The 25125-nt window shown below is 51.1% G+C and overlaps 14 protein-coding genes across 14 annotated transcripts; 8 read left to right on the top strand and 6 right to left on the bottom strand.

Annotated features, from left to right (window-relative positions):
- Window positions 1-89: 89 nt before the first annotated feature.
- Window positions 90-3286, bottom strand: AUEXF2481DRAFT_100702 (uncharacterized protein). Its single transcript, XM_013485445.1, has 2 exons — window positions 2878-3286; window positions 90-2823 (listed from the first exon to the last, which is right to left on the bottom strand). The coding sequence occupies exons 1-2, from the start codon at window positions 3131-3133 to the stop codon at window positions 323-325; spliced, it is 2757 nt and encodes a 918-aa protein (XP_013340899.1). The 5' UTR covers window positions 3134-3286; the 3' UTR covers window positions 90-322.
- Window positions 3287-3509: 223 nt separating this feature from the next.
- AUEXF2481DRAFT_32271 (uncharacterized protein) lies at window positions 3510-4339 on the top strand (the record flags this gene model as incomplete). Its single annotated transcript, XM_013485340.1, has 4 exons — window positions 3510-3515; window positions 3581-3856; window positions 3909-4166; window positions 4217-4339. The coding sequence occupies 4 exons, from the start codon at window positions 3510-3512 to the stop codon at window positions 4337-4339; spliced, it is 663 nt and encodes a 220-aa protein (XP_013340794.1).
- Window positions 4340-5329: 990 nt separating this feature from the next.
- Window positions 5330-6899, top strand: AUEXF2481DRAFT_68627 (uncharacterized protein; the record flags this gene model as incomplete). Its single annotated transcript, XM_013485398.1, has 2 exons — window positions 5330-6427; window positions 6480-6899. 2 exons carry the CDS (start codon window positions 5330-5332, stop codon window positions 6897-6899), a joined length of 1518 nt encoding a protein of 505 aa, XP_013340852.1.
- Window positions 6900-7454: 555 nt separating this feature from the next.
- Window positions 7455-7925, top strand: AUEXF2481DRAFT_7759 (uncharacterized protein; the record flags this gene model as incomplete). Its single annotated transcript, XM_013485313.1, has 3 exons — window positions 7455-7464; window positions 7517-7836; window positions 7890-7925. 3 exons carry the CDS (start codon window positions 7455-7457, stop codon window positions 7923-7925), a joined length of 366 nt encoding a protein of 121 aa, XP_013340767.1.
- A 289-nt stretch (window positions 7926-8214) lies between these two features.
- On the bottom strand, window positions 8215-8728 carry AUEXF2481DRAFT_32268 (uncharacterized protein; the record flags this gene model as incomplete). The annotated part of the gene is made up of 3 exons (XM_013485339.1): window positions 8215-8353; window positions 8411-8544; window positions 8678-8728. The coding sequence occupies 3 exons, from the start codon at window positions 8726-8728 to the stop codon at window positions 8215-8217; spliced, it is 324 nt and encodes a 107-aa protein (XP_013340793.1).
- Window positions 8729-9189: 461 nt separating this feature from the next.
- Window positions 9190-11734, top strand: AUEXF2481DRAFT_43145 (uncharacterized protein). Its single transcript, XM_013485374.1, has 5 exons — window positions 9190-9509; window positions 9630-9808; window positions 9988-10024; window positions 10075-10464; window positions 10525-11734. The coding sequence occupies exons 1-5, from the start codon at window positions 9482-9484 to the stop codon at window positions 11322-11324; spliced, it is 1434 nt and encodes a 477-aa protein (XP_013340828.1). The 5' UTR covers window positions 9190-9481; the 3' UTR covers window positions 11325-11734.
- A 262-nt stretch (window positions 11735-11996) lies between these two features.
- AUEXF2481DRAFT_7756 (uncharacterized protein) lies at window positions 11997-13210 on the top strand (the record flags this gene model as incomplete). The annotated part of the gene is made up of 3 exons (XM_013485312.1): window positions 11997-12194; window positions 12371-12812; window positions 12867-13210. 3 exons carry the CDS (start codon window positions 11997-11999, stop codon window positions 13208-13210), a joined length of 984 nt encoding a protein of 327 aa, XP_013340766.1.
- A 105-nt stretch (window positions 13211-13315) lies between these two features.
- Window positions 13316-13819, bottom strand: AUEXF2481DRAFT_7755 (uncharacterized protein; the record flags this gene model as incomplete). The annotated part of the gene is made up of 3 exons (XM_013485311.1): window positions 13316-13486; window positions 13575-13714; window positions 13792-13819. The coding sequence occupies 3 exons, from the start codon at window positions 13817-13819 to the stop codon at window positions 13316-13318; spliced, it is 339 nt and encodes a 112-aa protein (XP_013340765.1).
- A 297-nt stretch (window positions 13820-14116) lies between these two features.
- On the top strand, window positions 14117-14764 carry AUEXF2481DRAFT_7754 (uncharacterized protein; the record flags this gene model as incomplete). The annotated part of the gene is made up of 1 exon (XM_013485310.1): window positions 14117-14764. The coding sequence occupies one exon, from the start codon at window positions 14117-14119 to the stop codon at window positions 14762-14764; it is 648 nt and encodes a 215-aa protein (XP_013340764.1).
- A 29-nt stretch (window positions 14765-14793) lies between these two features.
- Window positions 14794-18435, bottom strand: AUEXF2481DRAFT_68684 (uncharacterized protein; the record flags this gene model as incomplete). Its single annotated transcript, XM_013485404.1, has 2 exons — window positions 14794-18087; window positions 18187-18435. 2 exons carry the CDS (start codon window positions 18433-18435, stop codon window positions 14794-14796), a joined length of 3543 nt encoding a protein of 1180 aa, XP_013340858.1.
- A 1487-nt stretch (window positions 18436-19922) lies between these two features.
- AUEXF2481DRAFT_43141 (uncharacterized protein) lies at window positions 19923-20692 on the top strand. The gene is made up of 2 exons (XM_013485373.1): window positions 19923-19941; window positions 19998-20692. The coding sequence occupies exons 1-2, from the start codon at window positions 19937-19939 to the stop codon at window positions 20545-20547; spliced, it is 555 nt and encodes a 184-aa protein (XP_013340827.1). The 5' UTR covers window positions 19923-19936; the 3' UTR covers window positions 20548-20692.
- Window positions 20693-21028: 336 nt separating this feature from the next.
- On the bottom strand, window positions 21029-21492 carry AUEXF2481DRAFT_32262 (uncharacterized protein; the record flags this gene model as incomplete). The annotated part of the gene is made up of 3 exons (XM_013485338.1): window positions 21029-21148; window positions 21204-21247; window positions 21306-21492. 3 exons carry the CDS (start codon window positions 21490-21492, stop codon window positions 21029-21031), a joined length of 351 nt encoding a protein of 116 aa, XP_013340792.1.
- A 574-nt stretch (window positions 21493-22066) lies between these two features.
- Window positions 22067-23722, top strand: AUEXF2481DRAFT_428695 (uncharacterized protein). Its single transcript, XM_013485444.1, has one exon. It carries the CDS (start codon window positions 22430-22432, stop codon window positions 23531-23533), a length of 1104 nt encoding a protein of 367 aa, XP_013340898.1. The 5' UTR covers window positions 22067-22429; the 3' UTR covers window positions 23534-23722.
- A 189-nt stretch (window positions 23723-23911) lies between these two features.
- Window positions 23912-24949, bottom strand: AUEXF2481DRAFT_7749 (uncharacterized protein; the record flags this gene model as incomplete). Its single annotated transcript, XM_013485309.1, has 1 exon — window positions 23912-24949. One exon carries the CDS (start codon window positions 24947-24949, stop codon window positions 23912-23914), a length of 1038 nt encoding a protein of 345 aa, XP_013340763.1.
- Between the last annotated feature and the right edge of the window lie 176 nt (window positions 24950-25125).

The raw sequence follows: 25125 nt of genomic DNA, 5'->3' as shown, positions 1-25125 counted from the left end.
AGCTTGGACCCTGCTCGCCCACCGACGCTCACCAAGCCTTTACAACACTTCTAGACACATTTTACGTTCTCGGATTTATGACGGACAACAGTCATGATCAAGTCTTGAGGTAAAATAGCATTACTGTTTCATGTAAGAGGGGTATTGAACTATAGAAGAGAAGAGAAGTGGACGAGGGCCGAAGCTGCCCTCAAAAGCTGTACGGTACGATCGATTTCCTTTTAGGTCCCAGAAATGAAAGATGGACGGATACCTGCTCCTTGCGCCGGTTTGCGCCTTTCCCATTGTTGCACTCAATTGCTTTTGCCCATTGATACGGCAGCTAGACGCCATGGCCGCCGAGGTGACCAGGTGCGGGTCCTTCCAAGTCGACCCGCATGACTCTGCTACGGATGTCACCACTTTCTCTGACGAGATTGCTGAAGTACTTCTTTGCTACTTCGCTCTCGCTTTGTAGCTTGATCTTCTCCTTACGTTCGTCGAGCAGTTGCTCTACGCTTCGTTGAAGTCCCTCCCGAAGCTTGTCGGCAGGGAACTTCAGTGCTCTTCTAACCTCAGATGAGATTCGTGTAGCGTTGGCATGTGTGTAGTCCAACTCTGCAAGCTGAGCTGAGAGCTTTTGTGAAAGTCGACGTGGCAGAGAGTGGGGGATAGAGCTCAACGCATACGAAGCACCGAGAGCAATTGCGAGAACGATTCCAGGGATCATCAGTCTGCGCAAGTTACTGGGTCCAAGAACCTTCGCTGCACCCAAGGCACCATCAACCCACCCGACACCGCCGAACATGCGGCCACCGACGACACCTGCGATAGTGACGGCCATACTTGCTCCAGCAACCTTCTCTTGACGTTCCCAAAGGCTTGCCAGATCGAAGAAGTCGGACATCTCAACGTCAACATCCACTTGTCGCGTCAGGGCGTCCCTACGTGTTCGGAACATGTATTCAGATTTGAAGGTCAGGTCTTCGTAATCATCGCCGAGATGAAGAACTCCAAGGTTCTTGATGCCATCGACTCCCTTTGCTGTGTGGTCTCTAGCAGCTTCTTCACAGTCGTGCACCGAGCGTGTGATCTGTTCTAGCATGGCTGTCTTCAGTTCATCTGCGTACTGGTAGACGCTGAACAAGCCGGGGTATTCCACGCCGAGATCCTGTTCTCCAGCGCGAGCGATAGTGTTGTTGATGGTGTCGCGAGATGCTTTGTAGATGTCCGATGCGGTCTCGTCGATAGTAAAGTCGACGCCTTCTCCGGCCTCTGAACGCGCCTTCTTGGACTTTTCATACACAGGCTCGAGGTCTTTGAGCTCCTTGGTAACACGATCGAGTTCGTTCTGAGCGACCTCCTTGTTCACGCCAGCAAGACTGCCGAGATCACCGAGTACGTTGAGAAGGTAGGTCTTCGCAGGAGCGAGCTTGGAACGTGCTCTCTTCTCCAATACGAAACGACGCAGTGAAGCCTCGAGCTCGTTGAAGTCGTCAATCTTCTCCTGTTCTTTACCCTTGCCCTTGTCCTTCTTGTCTGAAGATTCGTCATCGTGACCAGGGTCACCACTTGGGCCACCGCTGCTTGAGCCAGAACCGCTTCCAGAGCCACCAGGGCCATCGGGGCCTCCAGATCCACCGGCTGGAGCTACTGGGATTGCGTTACTTGAGACGAAATGGACAAGCTCAGATGACTCCTTGAAAGTAGCAGGGCTGAGGTGGTTGACCTGCTTCAGGATCATTTCCTGACACCTCTTCTTGTCGCGGATGTTATCGTAAGCGTTGACGACCATAAACATGTATGCCTTTTCGCGAGCAGCATTGAAGATGAACTCCTTGGCTGATAAGGTGAAGTGGTTAGCAGCGGAGACAACAAAAACAACAACATCAATTTCTTCCTGTCGAGCAAAAACAGCAGTTGTCTTGAGCGAGTCGTTGTTCAATCCAGGGGCATCAATCAAGGCAATATCGACCACGCCATTGTTGAGTAGCGATTGGTCTACGGAGCGGACATCCTTAATGTAGACTTTGCATTGAGACCACTTTTCGTTGTCGATCACGATATCTTCCAATTGCTCAAGGCCGAAGACAGCATACGTGCTTTCGTCATGACGATTGTAATCGACACCATTAGGAATGGCATGAACTTCCTCGATGCCTCCGTTCTCACGGCAGTCCAAGACCTCGCAGAAGATGCTAGTACACGGTTGTTGATCCTCGGGTAGGACCTTGCGCCTCAAAAGAGCGTTGCAGAAGGTGGACTTTCCAGCGTTGAGATCACCAGTAATCAACACTTTGCTCGAAGTGTCTTCAATGCGGTCTCTTAGCGAGAAGAGATGTCGCACGCTGTTGTTGATCTGGCCGTCGAGAAGCGAGGCGATTGATTGCTTCTCCAAAGAATGAACAAGCTCAGTCTGGTGAACACCCTCCATCTTCAATTCAATCTTGAGTACCGAAAACTGGCGGGACAGTTGTGGAGTGACCAGCCTGGGTTCCGCTGCAGGAGCACGGGCAGCAGCTCCGCTAGACTCGGGCTCCATCATATCATCGCCTATGGTAGTACCAGCACGACGAGGAGTCGGGCGCTTGAATGTCTCATGGGCGGTGTGATTGTCAAACCCGGATTGAGTATGGACAAGACCAGGTCGAGGATCGGGGTGGACGCGAGGAGCAGGGATCGGGCGTTGTACGGTCGGATAATGAGCGGGCCATTTTGAGTTCATGTCTTGCAGTTTCTTTAGAGTGTCGACAGTTTCACCGATAGCACGACCGAGTGCAGTACGGTTTTGGTTGTATTGAAGCTGGTGGACATGGCTGGCGATAGCGCGTCTTTCGTTGTCAGCTGCGATTCTGTCAGGTTTCTGTTTATGTTTTGGAGCGCAAAGATGGTGCTCACAAGTAGCGCCTTGAGCTGTGGCCAGTTGAGTCATGGGATCTTGGTCGAAGGTAGGATCAAAAGTGGCGCCGTCGGCGATGCTGCCTCCGTATCCAGAATCGTTGTCGAGCATAGCAGTCAGGCGAGCGGCGTGTTCAGAAGTAGAGCCGGAGCCGACAGTCATGTACTGAGGACGACCGGGGTGGCGGCGCATGGATGACGGAGAGCTGTTCGAGGGCGAGGCGTAGCCACTGCCCGAGGGAGAGCCTGAGCTCATGTTGTGCTAGAGTTGTGCAGAATGGCGCTCAGAGCATTTCAGGCTTCTGTGATGGTGTGCAGTTGACGTGAAAATAGCAGAAAGGCTAGAGGTCGTAGGTGAGAGTCGGGTGACGAGCAGACAGAAAGTGTCGAACAAGAAAGTCGAAAGTCGTCACGGAAGGTTTGGCTTGCCGTTCATTCCCGTTTCGTGGTGCTTTTAGGTGGACTGCACAGACCAATTACGGAAGGAACGCCATGCTCATTGTGTGGAGTGCGCCCGAAGTCCCCCGCTACGCCTGCTGCAACCTGCGACCTGCGACCTGCGACCTGCCTGACATCAACCTTGTTTCTGGCTGCCTAGCCAATCTCTGTTCTATCCACACCATTCCGTCACCATGAATGTGAGCTCCCCATGCGCCAAAGCCCGTCCACATATCCTTGTCAATGGCTGATGGCCTGTCTCTAGATTGTAGAATGGGCCTTTGGCAAGCGCATGACGCCCGCCGAGCGCCTGCGCAAGCATCAACGCGCCCTCGAGAAGACTCAACGCGAACTTGATCGTGAACGCACAAAGCTGGAGAATCAGGAGAAAAAGCTAGTCCAGGACATCAAGAAGAACGCAAAGAACGGCCAGATGGGCGCAGTCAAGATTCAGGCCAAGGATCTTGTCAGAACAAGACGATACATTCAGAAGTTCTACCAGATGCGAACCCAGTTGCAGGCTATCTCATTGCGCATTCAGGTACGCCTGACCCGACCATCCATTTCCCGTCCCAGACTAACCCCTGGTCTAGACTGTGCGCAGTAACGAGCAGATGATGCAGTCCATGAAAGGCGCTACCAAGCTCCTGGGTAGCATGAACCGACAGATGAACCTCCCCGCCCTCCAACGCATCGCCATGGAATTCGAACGCGAAAACGACATCATGGACCAACGGCAAGAGATGATGGACGACGCCATTGACGATGTGACGGGCTTGGAAGACGAGGAAGAGGGAGAAGAGGTTGTCAATCAGATTCTCGATGAAATTGGTGTCGACCTTGGTCAAGCTGTGAGTTGTCCCATTCCCATTAGTCTATACACACACTCACACAACTTCAGATGGGTGAGACCCCGACTGGTCTGCAGAGCACCGCTGTCGAACAAGGCAAAGTTGCACAAGCCATCGGTGGTGACCCTGGTGATGATGATCTCCAAGCCAGATTGGACAGTCTACGACGATGAGATCCGGTAGAGAATGGCGTTGGTTATATCTGTTTGCATGGCAAGCGTACGGCGTTAAGGACAGTGATTCTCGAGATTTCGTCTCTATACGACGACAACGACGACGAGGAAGACATGTAGATGTGCGCCCTCTTTCACCTTCACTGCTAGGCTGTTAGGAAAGGGCGGCAAAGATCGATGATGCACAAAGCTTGCATAGCTTACGCTACGTAATAACGAAATGTTTGGCAAATGTTTGGCCCAGCTTGCCCGATTTGCGGGGAAGGCTGCGTGGAATTGATGACTTGATCCGCATCCCCTGAGCGCTAAGAAGGTGCCACAAGTTGATCAAAGTAGTATACAGCTCAAGACGACTGCTCTCCCATGCCTCCAGACAAAGGCTAGACATCTTCTGCAGACATTCGGCGGCAGCGAGAAGAGCCGGGAGACCGACATTGGCTGCAACGTTCAGCGCCAAGAGCTCCTTCCAGAAGCGTCGCAGTTTGCGGTGACATCAGCAGGGCCCCATCCCACACGAACCGCACCCCCTCACGATCTCCAATTGACAACCTGAGATTCTCCATCCTCCCTGACACGGCGCACCGTAAGACCTACATTTGAAACAAGTAAGTCTCCCTCTCTACAAAAGCTGTCCGGAGTTCCATGCCGCGGCTGCCCACTCCCTTCTCACATGGAGCTGCATGTCGGCAGTCTAAAAGCTCCACGTGCTTGCCGGACGCTTTGCTGATGCTGTAGTGCAGGAAACGGCACATAATCACTACCAACCCCGACGCGCCTTCTCTTGCTTCTAGAGCATCTCTCCTTCGACCTCCGTGTGGCGTCAGTTACGTCCCCGTTTTCATCCTGGCATCCGACAAGACTCGCAGAAGCTTCTCCTCTCAGGGAGGCCTGCTGAACAAAATGTTTGGATCTTCACCCAAGGAAGGTGAATCACTACCCAAGTCTGCCGGAACCAACTCCAACTCCGCACCTTCAGCCGAACCCTCATCCATGGACATTGGATCCAGCTCAGACCGCAAAGATGTCAGTCCCTCGGGCAAGAGGAGAAGCAGTGGATTCGCAGGCGCACGCAACGTCTTCTCAAATGCCAAGCAATCTTTCAAAGACCAATTCCACAGTTCATCTCCCGAGGCCCGTGAGAAACCCCAGACTCCCATGCAGAAGCTTGGTAGAACCGACCCTGCTCTGAGCGTCCCCCAAGGTGCACTCAACAACTCAGCCGGAGAATCTGAGCCCGGTCCGCGGTCCACCTTCAGAGTCGGCGTTACTGAGGATAAGAACAAGAAATGCCGAAGAACCATGGAAGATACGCATGCTTATCTCTACAACTTCCTCTGCACTCCAGCTCCTGCTCTCGGCTCAGACACGGCCCAGAAAAGCATATCTTCTACCAACTCAAGCAACTCCCAAGATGTCGTCGAGACCGACAATGGCTACTTCGCTATTTTCGATGGACACGCTGGTAACTTCGCCGCCGATTGGTGTGGCAAGAAGATCCATTGCCTTCTTGAAGAGATCATCCGCAAGCACCCGAATACTCCTATTCCCGAGCTTCTCGATATGACCTTCACAACCGCCGACCAGCAGCTGGAGAAGCTGCCTTTGAAGAACAGTGGATGTACTGCCATTACTGCCGTGCTTCGTTGGGAAGACAGAATACCCAACTCTCAGTCTGCTACTGGCTCCACAGCAATCGCACCTGCCACTGCTGCCGCCATCAAGGGAAACACCGAGTCAACGCCAGTCAGCGCTGAGTCGGCACAGTCGCCTGCGGCAAAGCTTCGCGAGGCTGCGTCGCGTCAGCGCGTCCTTTACACAGCCAACGTTGGAGATGCCCGTATTGTTCTGTGCAGAAATGGCAAGGCTCTGCGTCTGTCCTATGACCACAAGGGTAGCGACGAGAATGAGGGTAAGAGAATTGCAGGTGCCGGAGGTCTCATCCTAAACAACCGTGTCAACGGTGTTCTGGCCGTTACTCGTGCTCTCGGTGATGCATACATGAAAGATCTGATCACCGGTCATCCCTACACGACGGAAACTGTCATTCAGCCTGATATCGATGAGTTTTTGATCCTGGCTTGCGATGGCGTAGGTCTTTCCACCCTTTCCAACAAGACGGAATGCTAACAATGTGAAACAGTTGTGGGACGTTTGCTCCGACCAGGAGGCAGTCGACCTTGTCCGTAACATCAAAGACCCCCAGGCCGCTTCCAAAGCTCTCGTCGAATATGCACTCAATCGCTTCTCGACTGACAATTTGACCATCATGATCGTTCGATTCGACAACCAGGCATTGCAGCAAACCGTTGAACGCAAAGTGGAGCCTATTGGTGTTGATGGCGATCCGGCCGCTCAGAAGGGCGGTGTTAGTGAAGCCGACGCCATCATCGCCGAGCAACGTCAAAAGCTTGCCGACAGTGGCGAGCTTCTCGACCGTGTCCCTAGTGACATCAACGAAGAGGAACAGAAGGTGGATCCTGGACCGGAGCTCAACATCGAGGCAGTCGAAGCCGCACGCAAGGATCGCAAGCCTCAGCCACCTGCGCAACAATCCCAGTAATGAGTCTCTGGCCGTAATGAACAAATAGACACTTGGGACGTAGCTTAATCAAGCAGCCTTTCTTCAACATTCGCCTCGTTGTCGCCTAGATACAGGAGGCATGCTGGGCATGGTGGGTAAAGTGGGGGCGTACAGGTTGGAAGCGTTGATGTATTTGACTATGCGTGCATGAGGCGAAAAGGCAGTGGGCAGTCCACAAGGTAGTGGAGTATTTAATTCTCTCCAAGTCGTGTCTACAAGAATATCGGTTCCTCTTTTTTATACTATTTTGTACCTGGGTTTGCCTACAATACTTGCCTATAAGGAATAGAGTAGAGTAGATATAGATAGCTATTGAGCCTCGGCTTGAAGCGGAGGACGGAAGACGGAGAGGAACATAAATTCTTCTTGGCAGTGTTTGTTCTCGAACTTTTGTAAACGGCGTCAGACTGGACCACTCGACCTTCTAACTAGCATACTCGTCTCACCTTTGATCGAAATCCCCTCGCGGCAGCTTCGCATCTCTCATCTCCAAAACTCTCAGACGGCATCTGGCTCGACGCGCAGCCTTCCAAGATGCTTCTCTGTACGTGACCATCACTACTCGGCTCGGAGATAGTACTGACTTCAGTTGTTAGTCTGCCCGAGTTGCTCGAACCTCCTAACGATCACACCCATTCCTGCCGATCACCTTCCTCTCAACGAGCAGCACTTTGCAAACGTCAACCGATTCGAATGTCGAACATGTCCTTATCAGATGATCCTGGACAAGCGCTACTTTGAGCGCAAGATGATGAAGAGCAAGGAAGTCGAAGACGTCTTGGGAGGTGCCGACAGTTGGAAAAACGTCGATAAGACAGAAGTCAACTGCAGAGAAGAGAAGTGCGACAACCGTGAAGCATACTTCAGACAAGTCCAGATCAGAAGTGCGGACGAACCTATGACTACTTTCTACAAGGTATGTTGATTGCTCCTCAGTCACAGGACGCAGCTTGGCTGACTCCAAAACAGTGTACAAAGTGCGCTTCCGAATGGCGTGAGAACTGAACTCCTCGTTTCCAAGAATGGACGCGCAATCATCTGCGCAGCATCTTGCAGCAACATTTCTCTTTAGCGATCTTTTCAGCGCGGCGTTTGTGGATACAGGCTCGGCGTGAACATGTCATGTCTTGGCTAGTACTGGGAAACAATCATACAGGTAGATACCCTCTGAATCAGGAGTTCATGTGGCTCGATGAGAAAGGAAATGCAAGTCCGTTACATTATGGGTATCATGGCTCTCATCTAGAAATCAAGAACAGGAAGGAAGGGTACCGTTGAGAAAGCCGTTTCTCTATCAGTCGCGGCGGAGACCATCGGTGCTAGCCTGCAGGCCCTCCTCTGCCATCCTGGCGACTGTCTCGGGGATCAGGATGTCCTTTCTGAATCTCTCTTGTTGAAGAAGCTCGAGCGCTCGGATAGTGGGTCCAGGATAGCTGGAGAGAAAGAGCATGAGTGCGTAGGTCACGTGGCAAGAAAAGATAAAGACCTACGACAGATACTTGATGTACTTCGGCTCGGCAAAGTACTGAAGGTACGCGAGGTATGCGACAAACTCTGGATCATCCAGCAGCTTCTGCGTTGCCAGGTGATTGAGGTAGAGAGGGTTGGACAAGCATTGGACGAACTGCAGACGGGCCGTCAACGATCAGAACGTTGATCTAAATCACACACACCCTGGCCCGACACGACTTCGTGCCCAATCGCCTAGCTTTGGGTGGTGACGAACGACGAGTGACGACTCTCTATTTTGGACTCACCTCGAGCTCAAGTTCGAAACGTGTATAGCCTCCGTAGTTGGAGTCGGCCATGTTGTGAAGCGTCACGCGCACTGCGCAGGTGACTTTTGATGTCTTGGTTGACGAGTACTTGTGTGCAAGCCGGCGAAAAGGCCGCCAGTCCGATGGTTCGGGAAGAAATTGGAAGACGCGGATTGATTCAAGTGCTTGTTAGAGTTAGAGCACAGGCTTGCTTAAACTTAGCAGCCCCTTGATGTGCGGCCGGCGATGCGATGATGCGTTCTTCTCGATCGATAGGGCAAGAACAATCGATAGCAACGAGATGCAGCACATGTGGTCTCTGTGTAGTTTCAATAGTAGGAAGCTGATGGGTGAAAGTTCAAGTTGGATGGCCAACGGCAGTTTATCGAAAATACGAAGTCGCGCGATGATCAACAAGAGGCGCCAATGCGGAGTGCAGGCAATAAGCGCAGAGTTCAGGTTGTAGGAGAGCGGACCCTGTGGCTCGAGCCCCCCTCTCATCTTAGTACACAGCCTAGGTACTACCTGCTACCGTCCCTACTCGTACTCTCTGTGCTCTTTTTCCTGTTTAGCCCATCACCAACATCTCTCCAGTCGCCAGCAGTTACTAGACGACCACAGTGCGCCGCATCCCTCAGCGTTGCTCAACCCGACACGGCTGCCGCTTCTTGGAAAACAACACTGCAGACCAAACAAGGCTGTCGATCCATTCCTCATTCTTGGGCTCGCTTACATAGCACTCTGCACCTCCTCGTCGACGCCTACGTCTCCCCCTCGAACGATACCCGTTTGAAGTGAGCAATCATGTCGCTTGCTCCAGCGGCCATGGCAGGTAAGCGCCCCCTGATGCTGCGTTTCAAGCCTGTTTCAATATCAAAATATCCCGCCCCTGTCGTCAGCTGAATCCTTGTCGGCATGGTGCTGTTGCTGATGTCGCATTTTCTCCAACCAGGCCAACGCGCTCCTTCTCCCGGAGCCAATGCCAACTTTGCTTCCAACAACCCCTTCCGCCGTGCTGCCTCTCCTCTGCCATCTCCAGACCACAGAATGTCTAACAATCCATTTCTCGACCCGCCAGCCCAGTCGCAGCAGCGACAGGGAGGTTCCAACGCTTTTACTGAGGACATATTTGTACGTGATGCTCTCATCCTCCACCTAGCCTCGCCGTCTGTCAGGGCGACTGCATCCTGCTTGTCGCACAACCCCCCAACACTTCATCTTCCAATTTCTCGATACTCGCATCTATGGCAATTCGGCACGGTCGCTTTCGAGCCTCATCGATGGAAAAAAGTGCTAACAGCCAGTCTCAGAAGGACTTGTCATTGCTCGATAAGCCCAGTTCAGGAGGTAGATACACCACTTCGCACCTACAGAAGCCCGTCTAACATGCATATCAGCACGCCCTGCACCTCGCAACACTGCATCTTCTCGATCAGGCACCATTCCAACTCAACACCGACCCGCACGTTCACAGGAAGATGAATCTCGTCGACGCGGTCCCGCTCCTCCGCGAGGTCCACCACGCCCACCAAAAGATCAGAATGGCCTAGACATTTTTGCTGGCCCACCCAAGGTCGAAAGCAGCAGACGCCCTCGCCGCAACTCGGAATCATCCATCCTGGACACCAAGGAAGAAGACAGGAAGAGAAGAGAACGTCGCAAAGAGCGTGAAGAACGCCGCGAGAAGGAGGGACGCTCCCACGACGGGAAGTCAAGACCGACCAAAAAGCCTCAGGGACTTGATCTTATCGACAAGCTGGACGTCACCGGTATATACGGCCAAGGACGTGAGTATCGCATCTACAAGCTTGAGCTCTCGATGCGGTAGCTAACAAAAAGCTCGACAGTCTTCCACCACGATGGACCTTTCGATGCATGCAACCCGCACCGCAACCGTAAGAGGGATGTTCGTGCCCCTATGCAAGCTTTTCCCGCAGACTCGGCCAACAACGCTCTTGGTGGTTCCGGTCCTCTGAACAAAAACATCGATCTCGACAGATTCCACGGACGAGGCGAAGATGCTTTCAACGACTATTCCCAGTCCCGCGTTCAAGCGCCTGCCAAACAGGTCCAATCTTTCAACCCCGCCGATCGTGTCGAACAAATCCACACCGAGCCATCATATGGTCTTGGAACATCCACGTTCCTTGAGGGTGCTCCAGCCTCGAGAAAAGATCTTCAACGTCGAGAGTCCGAGACTGAACCCTCTACATTCCCTGGAATTGGTCTGACCCGCAAGAAGTCGCTCGCACATCGTTTACGAGGACTCTCGCAAAACCGCAACAATATAACCTCGCCTGACGGAAATTACGCGCCCATGTCACCAAACAGCCCCGGCCAAGTGCAAAGTGCAGGGGGTAGAGCCCGTATTGCAGCCACCACGAAGGAGAGCAACCCATTCTTTTCCGACTACAACGACGCCTACGAGAAGAAGGGTGCAACCATCCGCTACGCCGAAGAGACAAAGGGAGGTCGAGCCAGAGCGCCGAGCTCACCTCCTCGCAATGGCCTTACTAGAAGTATCACAGCGGATAGTGTGCCTGTCCCCAACGACGTTCCCGAAAAGAGTAGCGGAGGTGGTTTCCTCAACCGCATGAAGAGTCTGAAGGGTGGTCGCAGAGCCAGACCAGAGAGAAGAGGGTCTTGAAGTGGTCCAGGAGACTTGACATTGTTTCTTCTGCTTTTCTGGATACCACCAAATTTCTCCGCCAGCCAGTCTGCGCTACCAGATCTTCTTTCTTTGGAGCAGAATTATACCAGGCCCTCAAATCTCTGTGGGGATGTCTTCTTTTTTTGTGTCTTCCTCTTTTTCCTTTTTCCCCCATTATCTCATCGACAGCCCGAATGATACCAAGACAGCTGGTCGAGTCATTCTATATTTCTCATTTTGTATCTGGAGGATGGATGGGCACGGGAGTCTAGGGCAACTTTGAACTGGGTTGTCTACTTTGACGAGAAGAGTCTCCAAAGGAAGGTGGTGGTGGTGGTTAGATACCGGCGTTTTACTTTGGGTTATGCCATTATATTGAGAAAAGAGCCAGCAAAATACCAAGCACCTCTCTTCTTCTATTGATCATAAGTCTTTTATCAATCACAAGTGACTGTCGACAATTCTTGTCCTGAAATTGTGGATATCTTTGCGATGGTTCGGTCAAACACGAACAACAACATTACCGTAGCATGAACCATGGCTTTGACAGTTTCAATACGAATTTCCAAAAACTAGCCCCAAAACAAGCAGCCGCGGGCTTTCCCCTTACCAGCCAGCACCAAACCACACATCGACGATCAAATTCACATCGCAAAACCTTCTACCTTGATGGCCGTCAAACCAGTACTCGCTTCTAGTCTAATTGCATTGGAAGAAATTGGACTGTACGAAGAAAGAGCGAGAGAACGACTTCGAGTGGGAAGTGGATGTGCAGCTGTTGATGACGCACTTAGTGGAGGAGTGGTGTATGGGCAAGATGGCATCTATAACATTAGTGGCGCCACTGGAGACCAAGCCGCCGAGACGGTATGTGTTTACTTCACACCCAACTGCTGTTGCATCACTTTTTTTTGGGCCCAAAGGAAGAAGTGGTCTTGATGGAAGGAGATGACCATTGTCCAGGGTGGCCCTGCTTACATTGAAACATTATTAAAACAGTCAAAAACAGACAAAGAAAAGAGCTAATCAAAGTGATTATTTAGATATCTCTACACCTTTTGATCTCACATCTCCTCGCCTCTTCCACACACACAGCAACACTCATCGACGCAACTGGAAACCTCGATGTCTTGAAACTGTACCGTAACCTCATTACTCGGTTATCGACTAGGAACAACGATCATGAAGCCAATGTCAAGCAAGCAACTCTCACACTGGACAGAGTCAAGATCATGCGAGTATTTGACTTTGAAGGTGTAGTCGAAGGACTGAATGAACTAGTCGATGAACTGGAAGAAAAAGACCTACCTCGAGGAACAGTAATGGACAGTCAAGAAGACGCAGAAGAAATTCTAGACCTCAGCGTACAAGCAAAGACCGAGAAGAAGCAACAAACGACAAGGCAAAAAGCAGAGGCTGGTATGATTCTGATTAACAATCTGAGTCAAGTACTGGGTCTTTTGTTGAAGAATAACTACGTTCAAGGTATGAGCTGCGATCAGGTATCAATGAGAGGATGAAGCTTACAGGATATCACAGGACAAGCAAGCATTACAACACTCGTCCGAAGATTGAGAAATATGGCACAGCAACACAATCTCTGCGTTGTACTACTAAGCTGGAGTGTGACGTACAACAGTGATCAAGAACGCGCTTCTATCTTTGAAGCCATCAAAGCAAGACCAGGGCTGGGAAAGTCGTTGGGTTACCTTGTCGATACACAGATCCTGGTCGATGCTGTGCCAAGGAGAGCGCGATCGCAAGGAAACAACAGCGATATGGTCAATGTGATAGAAGTAGTGCACAGCAGAGGCAGTCACCAAGCAGGGAAGTTCGGCATCTTCGATGTCACTGGCGACGGAGAGCTCAAAGCTGTAGTCTAAACACCTCACCCTATAGAGCGAGCATAAGGATAAGAAAAAGAGAAAAGTTGTATTCGACAAAAGGCTGAAATGTGTGGTATAATTGCTGTAGGAGGGGTTTGTTCCTCAGTTCGTCTTGACGTGAGGAAGCAGGGCAGCGGCCTTCATGTCCTTTTCTGCCAGCGAGCCTTCGATCAGACCGAGACTCCTTATTTGGCCGGCCGAGGGGGCGTCGTCTCTGGGGTTTGCGGCGAGGTGCTTGCGGTATGCGGATTGGAGGGCGTGGACACGAGCAGCCTGTGGTTGATGCGGTGTTAGAAGGGGTTCGTCCGGTGTGTGATGGAGTGTGTGTGTGTCGGAGCGGGTGCGGAGATGGAGATTGTACCTCTTTGCGGTGGTGTAGGCACTCGTAGTAGTCCTCGAGCATGGGAGCACACTTTTTCTTGCCCGAGCCGTCCTCTGAGTTTGTGTTGACGACGTAGCAGGCGAGCATCTCCTGCCAGAAGGGAAAGCAGCGGCCGGGGCCTGGTTGTCGTGGAAAAAAGAGACCTTGTCAGCGCGCCAATTCTTCGAGTGCAGGTGGTAGATGGCCGCGATGTTACCTCCAGTTAAGCCGTAGCCAGACGACATGTTGTGATTTGTGGAAATGTGATTGATCAAAAGACGGCCTCGTCACTTGCTGCTTGCTTGCGACTGGCCGGGCGCGCGCGGTCGCTGACCAGCGTTATGCCAAGCTCCCGCGACTGCCAGCCCAGCGGAGCGGAATGTGCATTGACACCATGCATAAACTCTGCTTTGTCTCTCGCTCTCCTCCACACATCCGAGGCTCATCATTTCCCAAAGCTCAGCGTCGCACCCTGCATCATCGCATTCAGTCAGCCCGAGCATCTCACAAACAAATTCAAAAAAACATCTCGAAAATCCCAAATGTCACAATCCGTCAGCCCCCGAGGCCAAAACAACAATATACCAAATCAATACGCAACCTACCAACCACGCCAAATACCCTACTCTGCGCATTTCGAAAACGCCCTCCACCACATCCTCGAATACCCTCCCCGCTCTCGCGATGGCATCTTTATAATCCCAAATGACTCGTCCGAGCAACCGAAACAAGGCGTCTCTGTGCGCGCAAGAGATGTGGATCCGACATCTTTGCCGCAAGTCACACTACAACATTTACCACTCAGTATCCATGACCCGAGGAGGATATTCGCGAGTCCGGTGCCGGGCATTAGGTTGACGCATCCGGGCGGTTATCTGGAAGGGGGGCCTGGTCCATCGCCCGAAGATCAGAGGAGTTGGGCGAGGGACTTTGTGGCGAGGGAGGGTGTAGTTGGGCAAGAGGGCTTGGGCATGGCGGTGCAGCATCACATGCAGCAGAATATGGCACTGGCAAAAGAGCGCATGCGAGCGCGTTATGATGCTCAACAGCAGAATGCGCGTGTGGAAAAGGAGATCAAGACGTTGATGGATCAGAGGGAGATGGAGGTCAAGATCGAGACGCGCATGAAGGAGGATGCGAAGAGAAGGAGGGAGAATCGTGAGCACAAGAGGAAGATACCCGCTGTGTGATTGTTGTCTGCTATCTGGATTCAACTACACTAGACTACTTTGGATGCTCTGAATCCTAGAAGAGGGATCTTGGTCCGCAGCAACAACGAACTGGACACGACAGACACTGAGCTCAAGGCCATTGCCAGACTAGCCCACACTGGGTCGAGTCTGACGTGCTTGCCTCCGCTGGTGATTGCGTACAACGCTCCAGCCGCAACGGGCAAGGCAATCAAGTTGTATACCAACGCCCAAGCGAAATTGACCATCACTCGGCGAAACACAACACGCGACAGTTCCAGCAGTCTGACCAAGGCTTGCAAGTCAGACGTCACAAGGACGAACGAAGCAGCCGACAGAGCCACATCAGACCCGGATCCGATCGCAATGCTCACATCCGCCGTCGCCAGAGCTGGCGCATCATTGATGCCATCTCCAATCATGCCCACAACAGACCTCTGCTTGCGGGATCCGAGTAATCCGAGTACCCCTCGCGAACGTCGTGGCGCCAGAGTCTGTTGCAGATATTTGATCTTGTCTGCTTTCTGCTCCGGCAAGACTCCAGCCATGATGTTGGAGGCGGGTATCCCTACAGCTGCTCCTACGCTGTTTGCTGTAATCGCATTGTCACCTGAGATCATAAAGACTTCGAGTCCTTGCTCTTGCAGCCACTTGACGACAGTTGCTGCTTCGGGTCGCAGTGGATCGGCGATGGCGAAAGCTGCCGCCAGTGTGAAGGTTGTTGGTGAAGACGAGGAGATCGATAGAATAGCAATAGATTTGCCCTGTTGTTTCCAGCTCTCGATCAGATCGCTGTTTTGCGGGTTGATGTATATGCCGTGGTCTGTCATCAATGCTTCGTTGCCGATGATTGCTGTGATCTTTGTCTCTGCATTGACTTTGAAGGTGCCCTTTAGTCCTTTCCCGGGCACTTCCTCGACATCAATAACCTGCATGCCGTCGTCCTCTAGAGATTTTGCTTTGCAGAACTCGACAACAGCTCTTGCAACCGGATGACTGCTGTTTTGCTCGAGCATTCTTGCCATAGCCAAAGCCGTCTCTTCGCCTTCATCGCCAAAGACCTTGTAGTCAGTAACAGCCGGCGCAGTCCCCTGCGTCAACGTCCCCGTCTTGTCAAAAACAACACAATCTAGCATACTAGCCTCCTGAAAAGCCTCTCCACCGCCCTTGACCAAGATACCACACTTGGCAGCTAACCCACCACCCACAAACAATGCAGTAGGAGCAGCAAGTCCAATACCACAAGGACAAGCCACCACAAACACCGCAATGGAGAATTGCAGCGACCAAAAAGGCCACCCACCGATGGTGGAGTCCAAGTAAGAGGGAGGTAAAGAAGAGGAAAGACCTAGAGAGAGCCAGATGAGCCAGGTCGAGGTGCCGATGAGGATTATAAAGGGCACGAAGCGGGAGGTAAGGAGATCTGCTATTTTCTCCACAGGGGCGCGTTTTGTTTGGCCTTCGCGGACGACTTTGATGATCTGATCTAGCATGGAAGTGCCAGAGATGCTGGTTAGACGTATATCCACAGGAGAGCCATTGTTGATTGTGCCAGAAAAGACGTGGTCGCCAGTGTGTTTGGGCACAAGTTTTGCTTCTCCTGTTAAACTTGCTTCGTCGAATTTTGTTTCGCCGTCGAGGATGATGCCATCGAAAGGTGGAGAACTGCCGTGGAGCACTCTGACCACATCTCCGATTTCGAGCAGTTCAGTCGCCGTGTTGTCTAGAGTCGTTGTGTCATTGTCTGGAGATGTGGTGACAAGGAGTGCAGTATCAGGTCTCAAGGACCCCAAAGCAGCAACAGCATCTCCCGTCTTTGCCTTACTCCAAGCCTCCAATCCTCTCCCTCCCAACAAAAACAACGTCAAGAAAACCACAGAGTCAAAATAATAAGCCTGACCCTCTCCCATTGCTTTCCCACTCGTAGCATCAATAGCCAAAGCGGCGATAGAAGCAAAATACGCAATCGAAGTTCCCAAACTAATCAGCATATTCATATTGCCAAACCTGAAAAGACGATGGCTAAGTGGTGTCTTGGACGCTGGCTTCCACATGAGATAAATGCCTTGAAGACTTCTGATGTGAAAGATGTCGGCGGCGAAAAAGTAGATTATGGTGCCGAGGATGAAGAGGGCCCACTCTGCTCTACTGACTGTGCCGGCCCAGATTTGTTGCATGAGGTATTTGCGACCTGCATTTTCATGGTCGACGAGAGTCATGTAGACGATGCCGATGATGAAGGTTGGAATGGCTGTGACGAGGGAAAGCGCGAAGCGGAGGAGTATCTTCCGGCTCTCGGCGGCATGGATCTCTCTTGATCGTTGTTCGATGGTTGGAGGATTGAAAATTGAAGCTTGAACTTCTGCATCCACGTCGTTGATGACTTTCATGATGTGTCGTAATGTAAAAATGGGCGGTCGAGGTTGGTAGCTGAGCTTTAGTAGTGGTCTTGTCGTGCTGCACTCTTCCTCAATCGTGACCTCGTTGCCAAAGTGGTCGGAAAGCGCTTGCACTATGCGTGCTGGACAGTGATGACAGTACATGCCTGCCATCTGCAAGATGATCTCTCGCTTCAGAGTCGGCCCTTGATCTTCATGAGTACTGTGTATGTCTTCGACCGAAGCATCGAAGCCGAGATCTTCAATGAGTTCAATCACATCATTCACCTTGTTCTTGGCTCCTCTAAAGGTAACAATCGCAGAATTAGAGAGCAGAGTGACTTGCGCACTTTCAATCCAATCCGGTTGCTCGAGTCCGGTAGTCAGAGCTCGTACACAAGCAGCACATGTCATGCCCGTGATTGAGAATGTCGCTTTCCGTGTCTCCTCAGACTCCTCTTTGGTGCTGTGCTTGAGGCCGATGTCCTCTATTGCGCTCAAAGCGACATCATATCCAGCATCTTCAATAGACTCAGAGATGAGCTTCTCGTTGTCTTGACCAGAGAAGGTGACCGTAGCAGAGTTGCTGAGTAGATTGACATTGACGTCTCGGATGAATTGATGTTGAGAGACGGCCTGCGAGACATTGGTGACGCAAGCACTACATGTCATTCCCTCAACCGAGAAAGTTGCACGGAAAAGTTCTGGTGTAGCAGATCCCACAGTCGCAAGCTTTTCTGTAGCATTCTCCGAGTGCTCATCCTCTGTAGAGACATAGACTCCTTTTTCGACATCTGTTGCATCGGCGAATGATTGTGCCTTGTCCATCAAAGCGTCCAAAGAGCCAGACCTGCAAAGTTCTTTGCGACATTGAACACACTGCTCCACGTGCCTCTTTCTCTTCCTCTGATTCTCCACTTCTGCGTCTTTGTCCTTCCATGCAGTCTTCCATCGCTGGACAGCTTGCTCCAAACCCCAATCTTCGTGAATGCCGGCATCCTCAAACTGCCAAGGTGTAAAGGTAGGCGCCCGACTCGCTTGTACAACACTATAGACTTCAAAGTCTGCTTTCTCTAGACTTGAAGTGACAGTGTTAGAGGAGATGGATGTAGCGTGGCGAATTGTGACAGAATGCTGAATTATTGAATGAGAGATTGAAGATGGTTGGATACCCAGATCTTCCTCCAGAGAAAATTGGATGCTTGTGATACATGAGGGGCAATGTAGATTGGATATGAAAAAGGTACTGGTCGTTGTTGTGACCGCCTCCACTTTCGTGCGTGATTGCTCCATTTGTGATTTGGAGGTGGAATATGAGGATAGGAAGAATTGTGAGATATGTCAAAGAGATTTCGGTCATGCGCTGAACGTCACCTTATTAAGTATTTGACCTACTTTCGTGTTTGCCATGTCATGGATTCCGCACAAAACGCGCAATCGAAGGTGGGAGAGGGACGCACAAAGAGCGCAAAACGCGACCATTCCTCTTTGGGAAGAGACCGGGTAGAACGGATTATAGCCAACGACATAGACAACCTACATTCATGCCATCTCATTCTCGATAACGTTATTGTCTTTGAACGACATGCGATCCAGTCTCGAACTTCCTCCTCTGATTGCTGTTGCAATATAGACGCTACCTACCAACCTCTAATTGAAATTATCAGGTAGATGGGTGATTTCGCCTCTGACCTTTGACATTGCAAATGCTACAAAATCTGTGAATTATACTTTCTTCTCCGAGCTTTTACGACAAGCAGATATTCCCATGTCGAACGAGAGGACCTGTCCAGAGAGAGAATTGGCCAGAGTCTCATCAACCTGCCAGCCTCCACCGACTATCAGAGTATGAAAACCGAGCAAACTTCCAAAAAGATAATTTGGCAAACAGAACCCCCCCCTAGCTGCCGAGTGTTAGGAGGGTAGAGAAAGTACTGACCACCGCAGTGGAAGTTCCTTTCATCATAATTTGTGTCGGGCGAGGATTACTGGGACCTCAGGCTGAGGTCGAACAAGTGACCTTTTGGATCGTGCGTACACGATCTGAGTGGGAAGAGCAACGGGCTCAATTGCCCACTACACTAAGTCACTTGTTGGACGTGAAGAATGCTATTCCTTATCCTTATGATACCTCCAAGGATCTTGCATCCATGGCCGCCTTCTCATGGACAGGTCAGAGAGACCATTAATATCTGCTTGATCTGTCCTTGAGCCACATCCTGAATACCAATGGTATACGGGTATTTTTGTCTCCTACACTCCAGCTTGACTCTTCCCATTACAGAGGATACGCATGTTCAAGAGCCGATGTATAGTGTGCTTTGTCCTGGCATATCACGGTGTGGAAAAGGGAAGAACGATGCACACAGCAAACGCGAAAAGTCTCACATGCCTTTGTTGCTTTCCCGATCAGTTCGTTGTTGAGACCACGAACGGAAGCCAGGATCCACGGGGTGCTGCAGTCTTTCACTCGAATATCAACCACACCAAATAATAAGCTGCTTGCCTCCATTATTGGCGGATTCTCTTCCTTCATCACACTCTGCCTTGTCCGCTCCGCACAGCCTATTGAAGCTGAGACTAACACAAGATGTCTCCTTCAACTCATTCTACCTACATGGATGGAGTCACACCTGAGAGCCTCGCAATCCACCTGAACGCCGAACCCAACCTGCCCGGCGCCGAAGACCTCAACGCTCTCGTCATCACGGGATGGATCGTAGCTCTCGGGCTCGGTCTCCATCCCAAAGAACTCTTCCACTTGGCCCCCAAAGTCCTGGAGGAACTGCGTGCTATGGAGTAAGTCGCCTTCGTCCGAGAAGCATCTCGATACAGAAGGACTAACCAGCCCGCTGTGGGATCACGGCCGAAGATGCTGCCAGACATCAGCAACGCTACCCTGTCAAACTTTGTACCCCTAAGCCTATCTACGTCTGGAATGCTGGCATCACTCTCGTCGAGAAGGTCAAGGAATCGTCGCCCAAGAGAGCCATCGCCAAACAGAAGAGCGCCCGGGAAGTGGTCGATGACATGTCCGTCAAGTCCGAAAGTCACGGCAACATTACTGGAAAGAGTGCCGTCGCTCTCGTGTCCAAGGTCCGCGCTAGCAAAAAGGAGGTAACCAAGCATGCTGTCACTGGCATGTTTGAGGAGGATGAGACTGGTGGTGTCAAGCTTGAGGAGGAGGAAGAAGAAGACTCGGAAGAAGACCCAGAAGAAGCCGCAAAGAAGACCAAAAGGGCAAAGAAGGCAGCCAAGAAAGCCAGAAAGCTTGCCAGAGTTCTCGAGAGTGTAAAGCCGCCTGTGGGAAAGAAGGAGGTAGAGAGCGAGGATGATTGGGATGACTCTGACTTGAGTGAGTCTAGCTGGTCTCCTTCTTGGGCCTCTGATCATGAAGAGAAGTAGCAATGAGAAGGCTTAGTGAACAATACTTCAGCCCTCTGTAAGAGCTATAGGGGAGTGGAGGACACTATGCTTCAGCAGACAGAGGAGCGGGGAATGGAAGAGATAGATTATCAGCTGTCCTTGTGGCTAATGGAAGTTAAGCCCCACATTACCATTTGAGAATATCCTTGTGAATTGAAGATTGCGATACAGGTAGGATTCCGTGGTCTGGGTTAACAAACACATCAACAAAATTTGGTCGGTCGGTAGCACGATGTAACACGGCAGCCAGATTGGAAGTGAGATAGGGGATATAAGGTAATTCTCATTTCATAGCATAACACAGCGTCGTTGCATTTGGCAACTCACGCATTCCCTTGTGCGATTCATAATTGTCGTATCAATTGCTTCAATCTACCATCTTGCAGAAACCACGAGCGGGAATCTCCTTTTTCTTCTTCCCGTTTTGCTCGTCGTCATCGTCGTGGTAATCGCCAGTCTTCTAGAACTTGGTCTCCTTGTCCTTGATGGGTAAGGCAGAGCCGGTAGTGGATTGCCACTGCTTGCGAATCATGTCGGAGATCTGCTCGTCCTTGGCCTGCTCGATGGCGGACTCGTTGTTCTTGAAGGAGAGTTAGTATGAAGCATCGGAGAAGATAGATGGATGTGGTAAGTACCTGAGGACCCTGGCCCATGAACTTCTCCTGGACAAAGTCGACACCTGAGGATATGTTAGTTTTTGAAGTAGGATGGAGTAAGTAAGGTGTGATGAAGCTTACCCTTGTCAAGGTAGTCCTCGTTCTTCTCGCTCTCGGGGCCACCGCCAGCAGCAGAGTTGAGCTTGTTACCAAGGCCACCGAGGAAGCCACCAGACTGGCCCTGCTGAGTGGAACCTTGCTGAGCGCTACCCTGCTGAGCAGACTGCTCGTTGCTGTTACCGCCGGCGAATTTCTTGACAAAGTCCATGATTGTGTGAGGTTTGGTGGGTTTGGTGTGTGGAGTGTTTTGTGTGATCGATGATGGAAAGTAAGATCTTCAGGTACGAGGGAACGAGGTCGTGTGTTTATAAAGAAAAGAGGTGAAGAAGGAACAGAGGGCGCTTGACAGTGACGTATCAGAGAGCTTTGAGCTAGCTCGGGGACCCCGCTATGATCGAGGGGGATTGTGGCAGTGCTCATGTCGTTTCACACTGATGAACTTGGCGCTGCTCCCATCGATAGGTGAGCATGATGTTTACCTACCTCACCGCGACTTTGCAATATGCCGGTCGACTAGGTGCTCAATGGCCCAAGTCAGACGGCTCGAGCAGTAGCTCTTTAGGCATCTTGTGTAAACAAGTGCAACATCCGCGAGTTGTGATGTACCGTATGAACTGCTTACACATGGCAGAAGATCTTCCTACATGTTGATAGATGAGCAAATGCAGAAAGTCTAATTTCTTGCTTTTGGGCCAGCGAAGTGGGACACAGCTCAAGAGGGCGGTCTAGAGCTAGCACAGCCATTTCAGCCACAACTCCAATCGAACATCACTCCACCAAAGGGTTACCACCTTTATCCCTTTTTGTCTCTCCGAGAGGAACACTTGATATCGGACAACTATTTGTGTTTCCTAAATGTCTATAGATGTGCTAGAAATGTGGTGGCCAAGGCCAGTCATGGTATAGATGGAAACAGTTCACATGTGCTTTCGATGATGCATGGAACAAACAAAACAAACACAAAAACATTCGGCCTCAACCTCGAAGTCTGGTGAGTGGTGGAGTAACCGTATACCATAGAAAATCCAAAACCAGGTTTCAACTCGATCGCATCTTTCTCCCATACGATCAGCTCTGTGTCTTACTCCTACCGAGCACCAATCACCATCACATACCTCGACCTCACCACGCGACAACCACCCACAATGTCGACCCCGAAAATCCCCATCACCGTCATAACAGGCTTCGTCGGCTCGGGAAAGACCACTCTGATCCTAAATCTCCTCCCCCAACTCCGCGCCCAAAATCCCTCCTACAAGCTCGCTCTCATAAAGAATGAAATCGGCGATTTAAACGTAGACTCTCAACTCGCGGCTGCCGCCGAAATGACTGGAGTGTCCGAACTGCTGGGAGCATGTATCTGCTGCACAAATGTCGGACAAATAGGAGATGCATTGAAAGAGTTGGATGAGACTTACGCACCGAATCGTGTGATTATCGAGACGTCAGGGAGTGCTGAGCCGATAAAGTTGATGGTCGAGTTGAAGAGGTTGAGTCTGGAGACAGGGAGGTATGCGCTCGATGGCGTGGTCTCTGTTATCGATGTCGAGAATTGGGATGGGTATGCCAGTACCTCGTACACTGCAAAGCTACAAGCCCAACAGACAGATCTGATTGTCTTGAACAAATGGGAAAATTTGTCTGAGATGGCCTTCGAGAGGACCTTGGATAAGCTGGGAGATATGGATGTGGATACACCGCATATCAAGAGTGACAAGGGTTGGATCAGCAAGGACTTGTTATTCGGCATTGACGAGAGGATGGCAAGAGATTGGGTTGCTTTGAGTCAGCAAAGTCTTACCCACAAGCATGAACATGGAGATGGACACAAGCACGACCATAACGAGGAGATGGAAGCCTTGAGCATCACCCTCACATCGCCTTCTTCATCAACAGCATCCCTGGATGTCAACAAACTCGCCACTCTCCTCAAGGCAGCTCCCAAGGATGAAGTCTACCGCATCAAAGCCGTGCTGCGAACAACACAAACACCCGCCAACAGTGATGGCACTCCCGCAGATGACAGCTCAGAGTCTACCACGCCGAAGAGATATATCCTCAACTGGAGCTTCGGTCGCTGGATGTGGACTTTGGATCAGACCGAGGTCAAAGAAGAGCCAGTCTTGAGAATGAGCATCTTTACAGGGCGCTACGAGAGCAACAAATGGCTCAAGAGAATCGAGGCAAAGACATATACCGCTTTAACCGGTGCTTCTGATGGTGAGCTCGAGGTCAAGCGTGTTTTGTAAGGAAGAGAGAGTCGAGCAATGTTGGACCTATCATTTGGAGCTATAGACTTGGTGCCCACAGCAAAAAAAAGATACCCCCTTTCTTCAACCTTCTTTTTTCGTCATCTTCTTCTAATCCCTCATACAGTGCGGACACACGAAGCAAATAGAGCCTCCCAGCTTCTCGTGTTGTTTCTTGACCTTTTCGCTATAGCCGACTTGGGCACAGCTGGCACTGTAGGAAGAGCACGCTTCTGATTTCTGGTATCCCTTGGACCGGACCGCAAGCTTCGGCTAAGCAACCCGACTTGCGACCTTCGATCGCAAATGGAGGGTGTGATGCGATCTGCCAGTATGTCAGCTCTGAACATGAACACCGGACGACGATTGGCTTACGTATCAAGTTTCGGCATCCATGGAGTCGTCTTCATACTTGATGCGCACTCCAGGAAGCTTATCCATAGAGTCATGGGAGCTACCTCGCTTCATTCTCTCGATCTCGTCTCTGAGGTCGTTGATTTCGCTGTACAGCTCAGACACGATTTGTTCGTGTCTACCGACCTGCTCATGTTGAGCCTTGATGAGCTGCTGCTCACGAACTTCGACAGGCTTCTTGAGATTGACGTTTCGCCTGAGCAACTCCATGACGACAGACTGATCCTCATCGAGCTGATCATCGAGACCGTCAATACACTCGTCAAGGTTATGCTTGACTGCTTTGTACTTAACCTTGAAAGTCTGAGCCTTGATCTTTTTGGTCGCGAGACGCTCTTCAAGGTTGTCGTTGCTCTCTTGGAGGTCCTTGATGTCGTTCTTACGATGCTCCAAGCGCTCTCTGAGCTTGACGACCTTGGCTTTCTTGGTTTCGATACGGCCTTTAAGAGTGTCGGCATAGTTGTTCAGCCGTTGGATTCGCGTCTCTTTATCTGTGGCGTACGTTTCCCACTGCTCGGCACTGGTGTACAGAGCCGAGTTACTGGCTCGAAGCTGGTTGTTGTCAGCCATGGCCGCGTCGACCTCCTCACGGAGGTTATCCACTTCAACATCAAGACCTGATTGAATGGACTTTTGCGACTCGCTCTCGACACGGAGCTTCGAGAGACGTTCGTTGGTTCTGCGCAGTGATTGGTTTTGGTTGGTGAGGTCACTGATCTTCTGACTCAAGCTCAGGTGGAGACTGGCTGTCTTTTGCTCTTCGGACATCTTCTTCTGGGGACCAGGGTGGTTGGTAGTCCGTGCATGAGCCTTTCTTGCCTTCTTCTTGACTCTTTTGGCCTCGGCCCAGGCTCTCTCAGCACTTTCGGTATTGTCTCTGGCCTGCTTTTCCTCTCTCGACATCTTGGCCTCTCTGGCAGCCTTCCTGGCACGTTTTTTAAGAAGCTTGGTCGCCTTCAACAAGGCCTTATCCGCCTTATTCATGTTCTTGCACTTGGCCATCGTGAGATGCTTGTTGTGCTGAGGTGCTGATTGTTTGCGCAGGTGAAGCTCGAAGAACGCGCAAAGATCTCTACAGTGAAGTCGATCTGAGAGAGCTGACACGTAACGTTGTGGTGAACAAGATAATCCAGGGCGAAGAGCGCCGGCTAAGACCTTCTCGTGGATGCGTTGATCAA

Source organism: Aureobasidium subglaciale (genome assembly GCF_000721755.1).
Source record: "Aureobasidium subglaciale EXF-2481 unplaced genomic scaffold scaffold_22, whole genome shotgun sequence".
Classification (NCBI taxonomy): Eukaryota; Fungi; Ascomycota; class Dothideomycetes; order Dothideales; family Saccotheciaceae; genus Aureobasidium; species Aureobasidium subglaciale.
The sequence above is the reverse complement of the archived record's forward strand: the minus strand, read 5'-3'. Positions and strand labels throughout refer to the sequence as shown.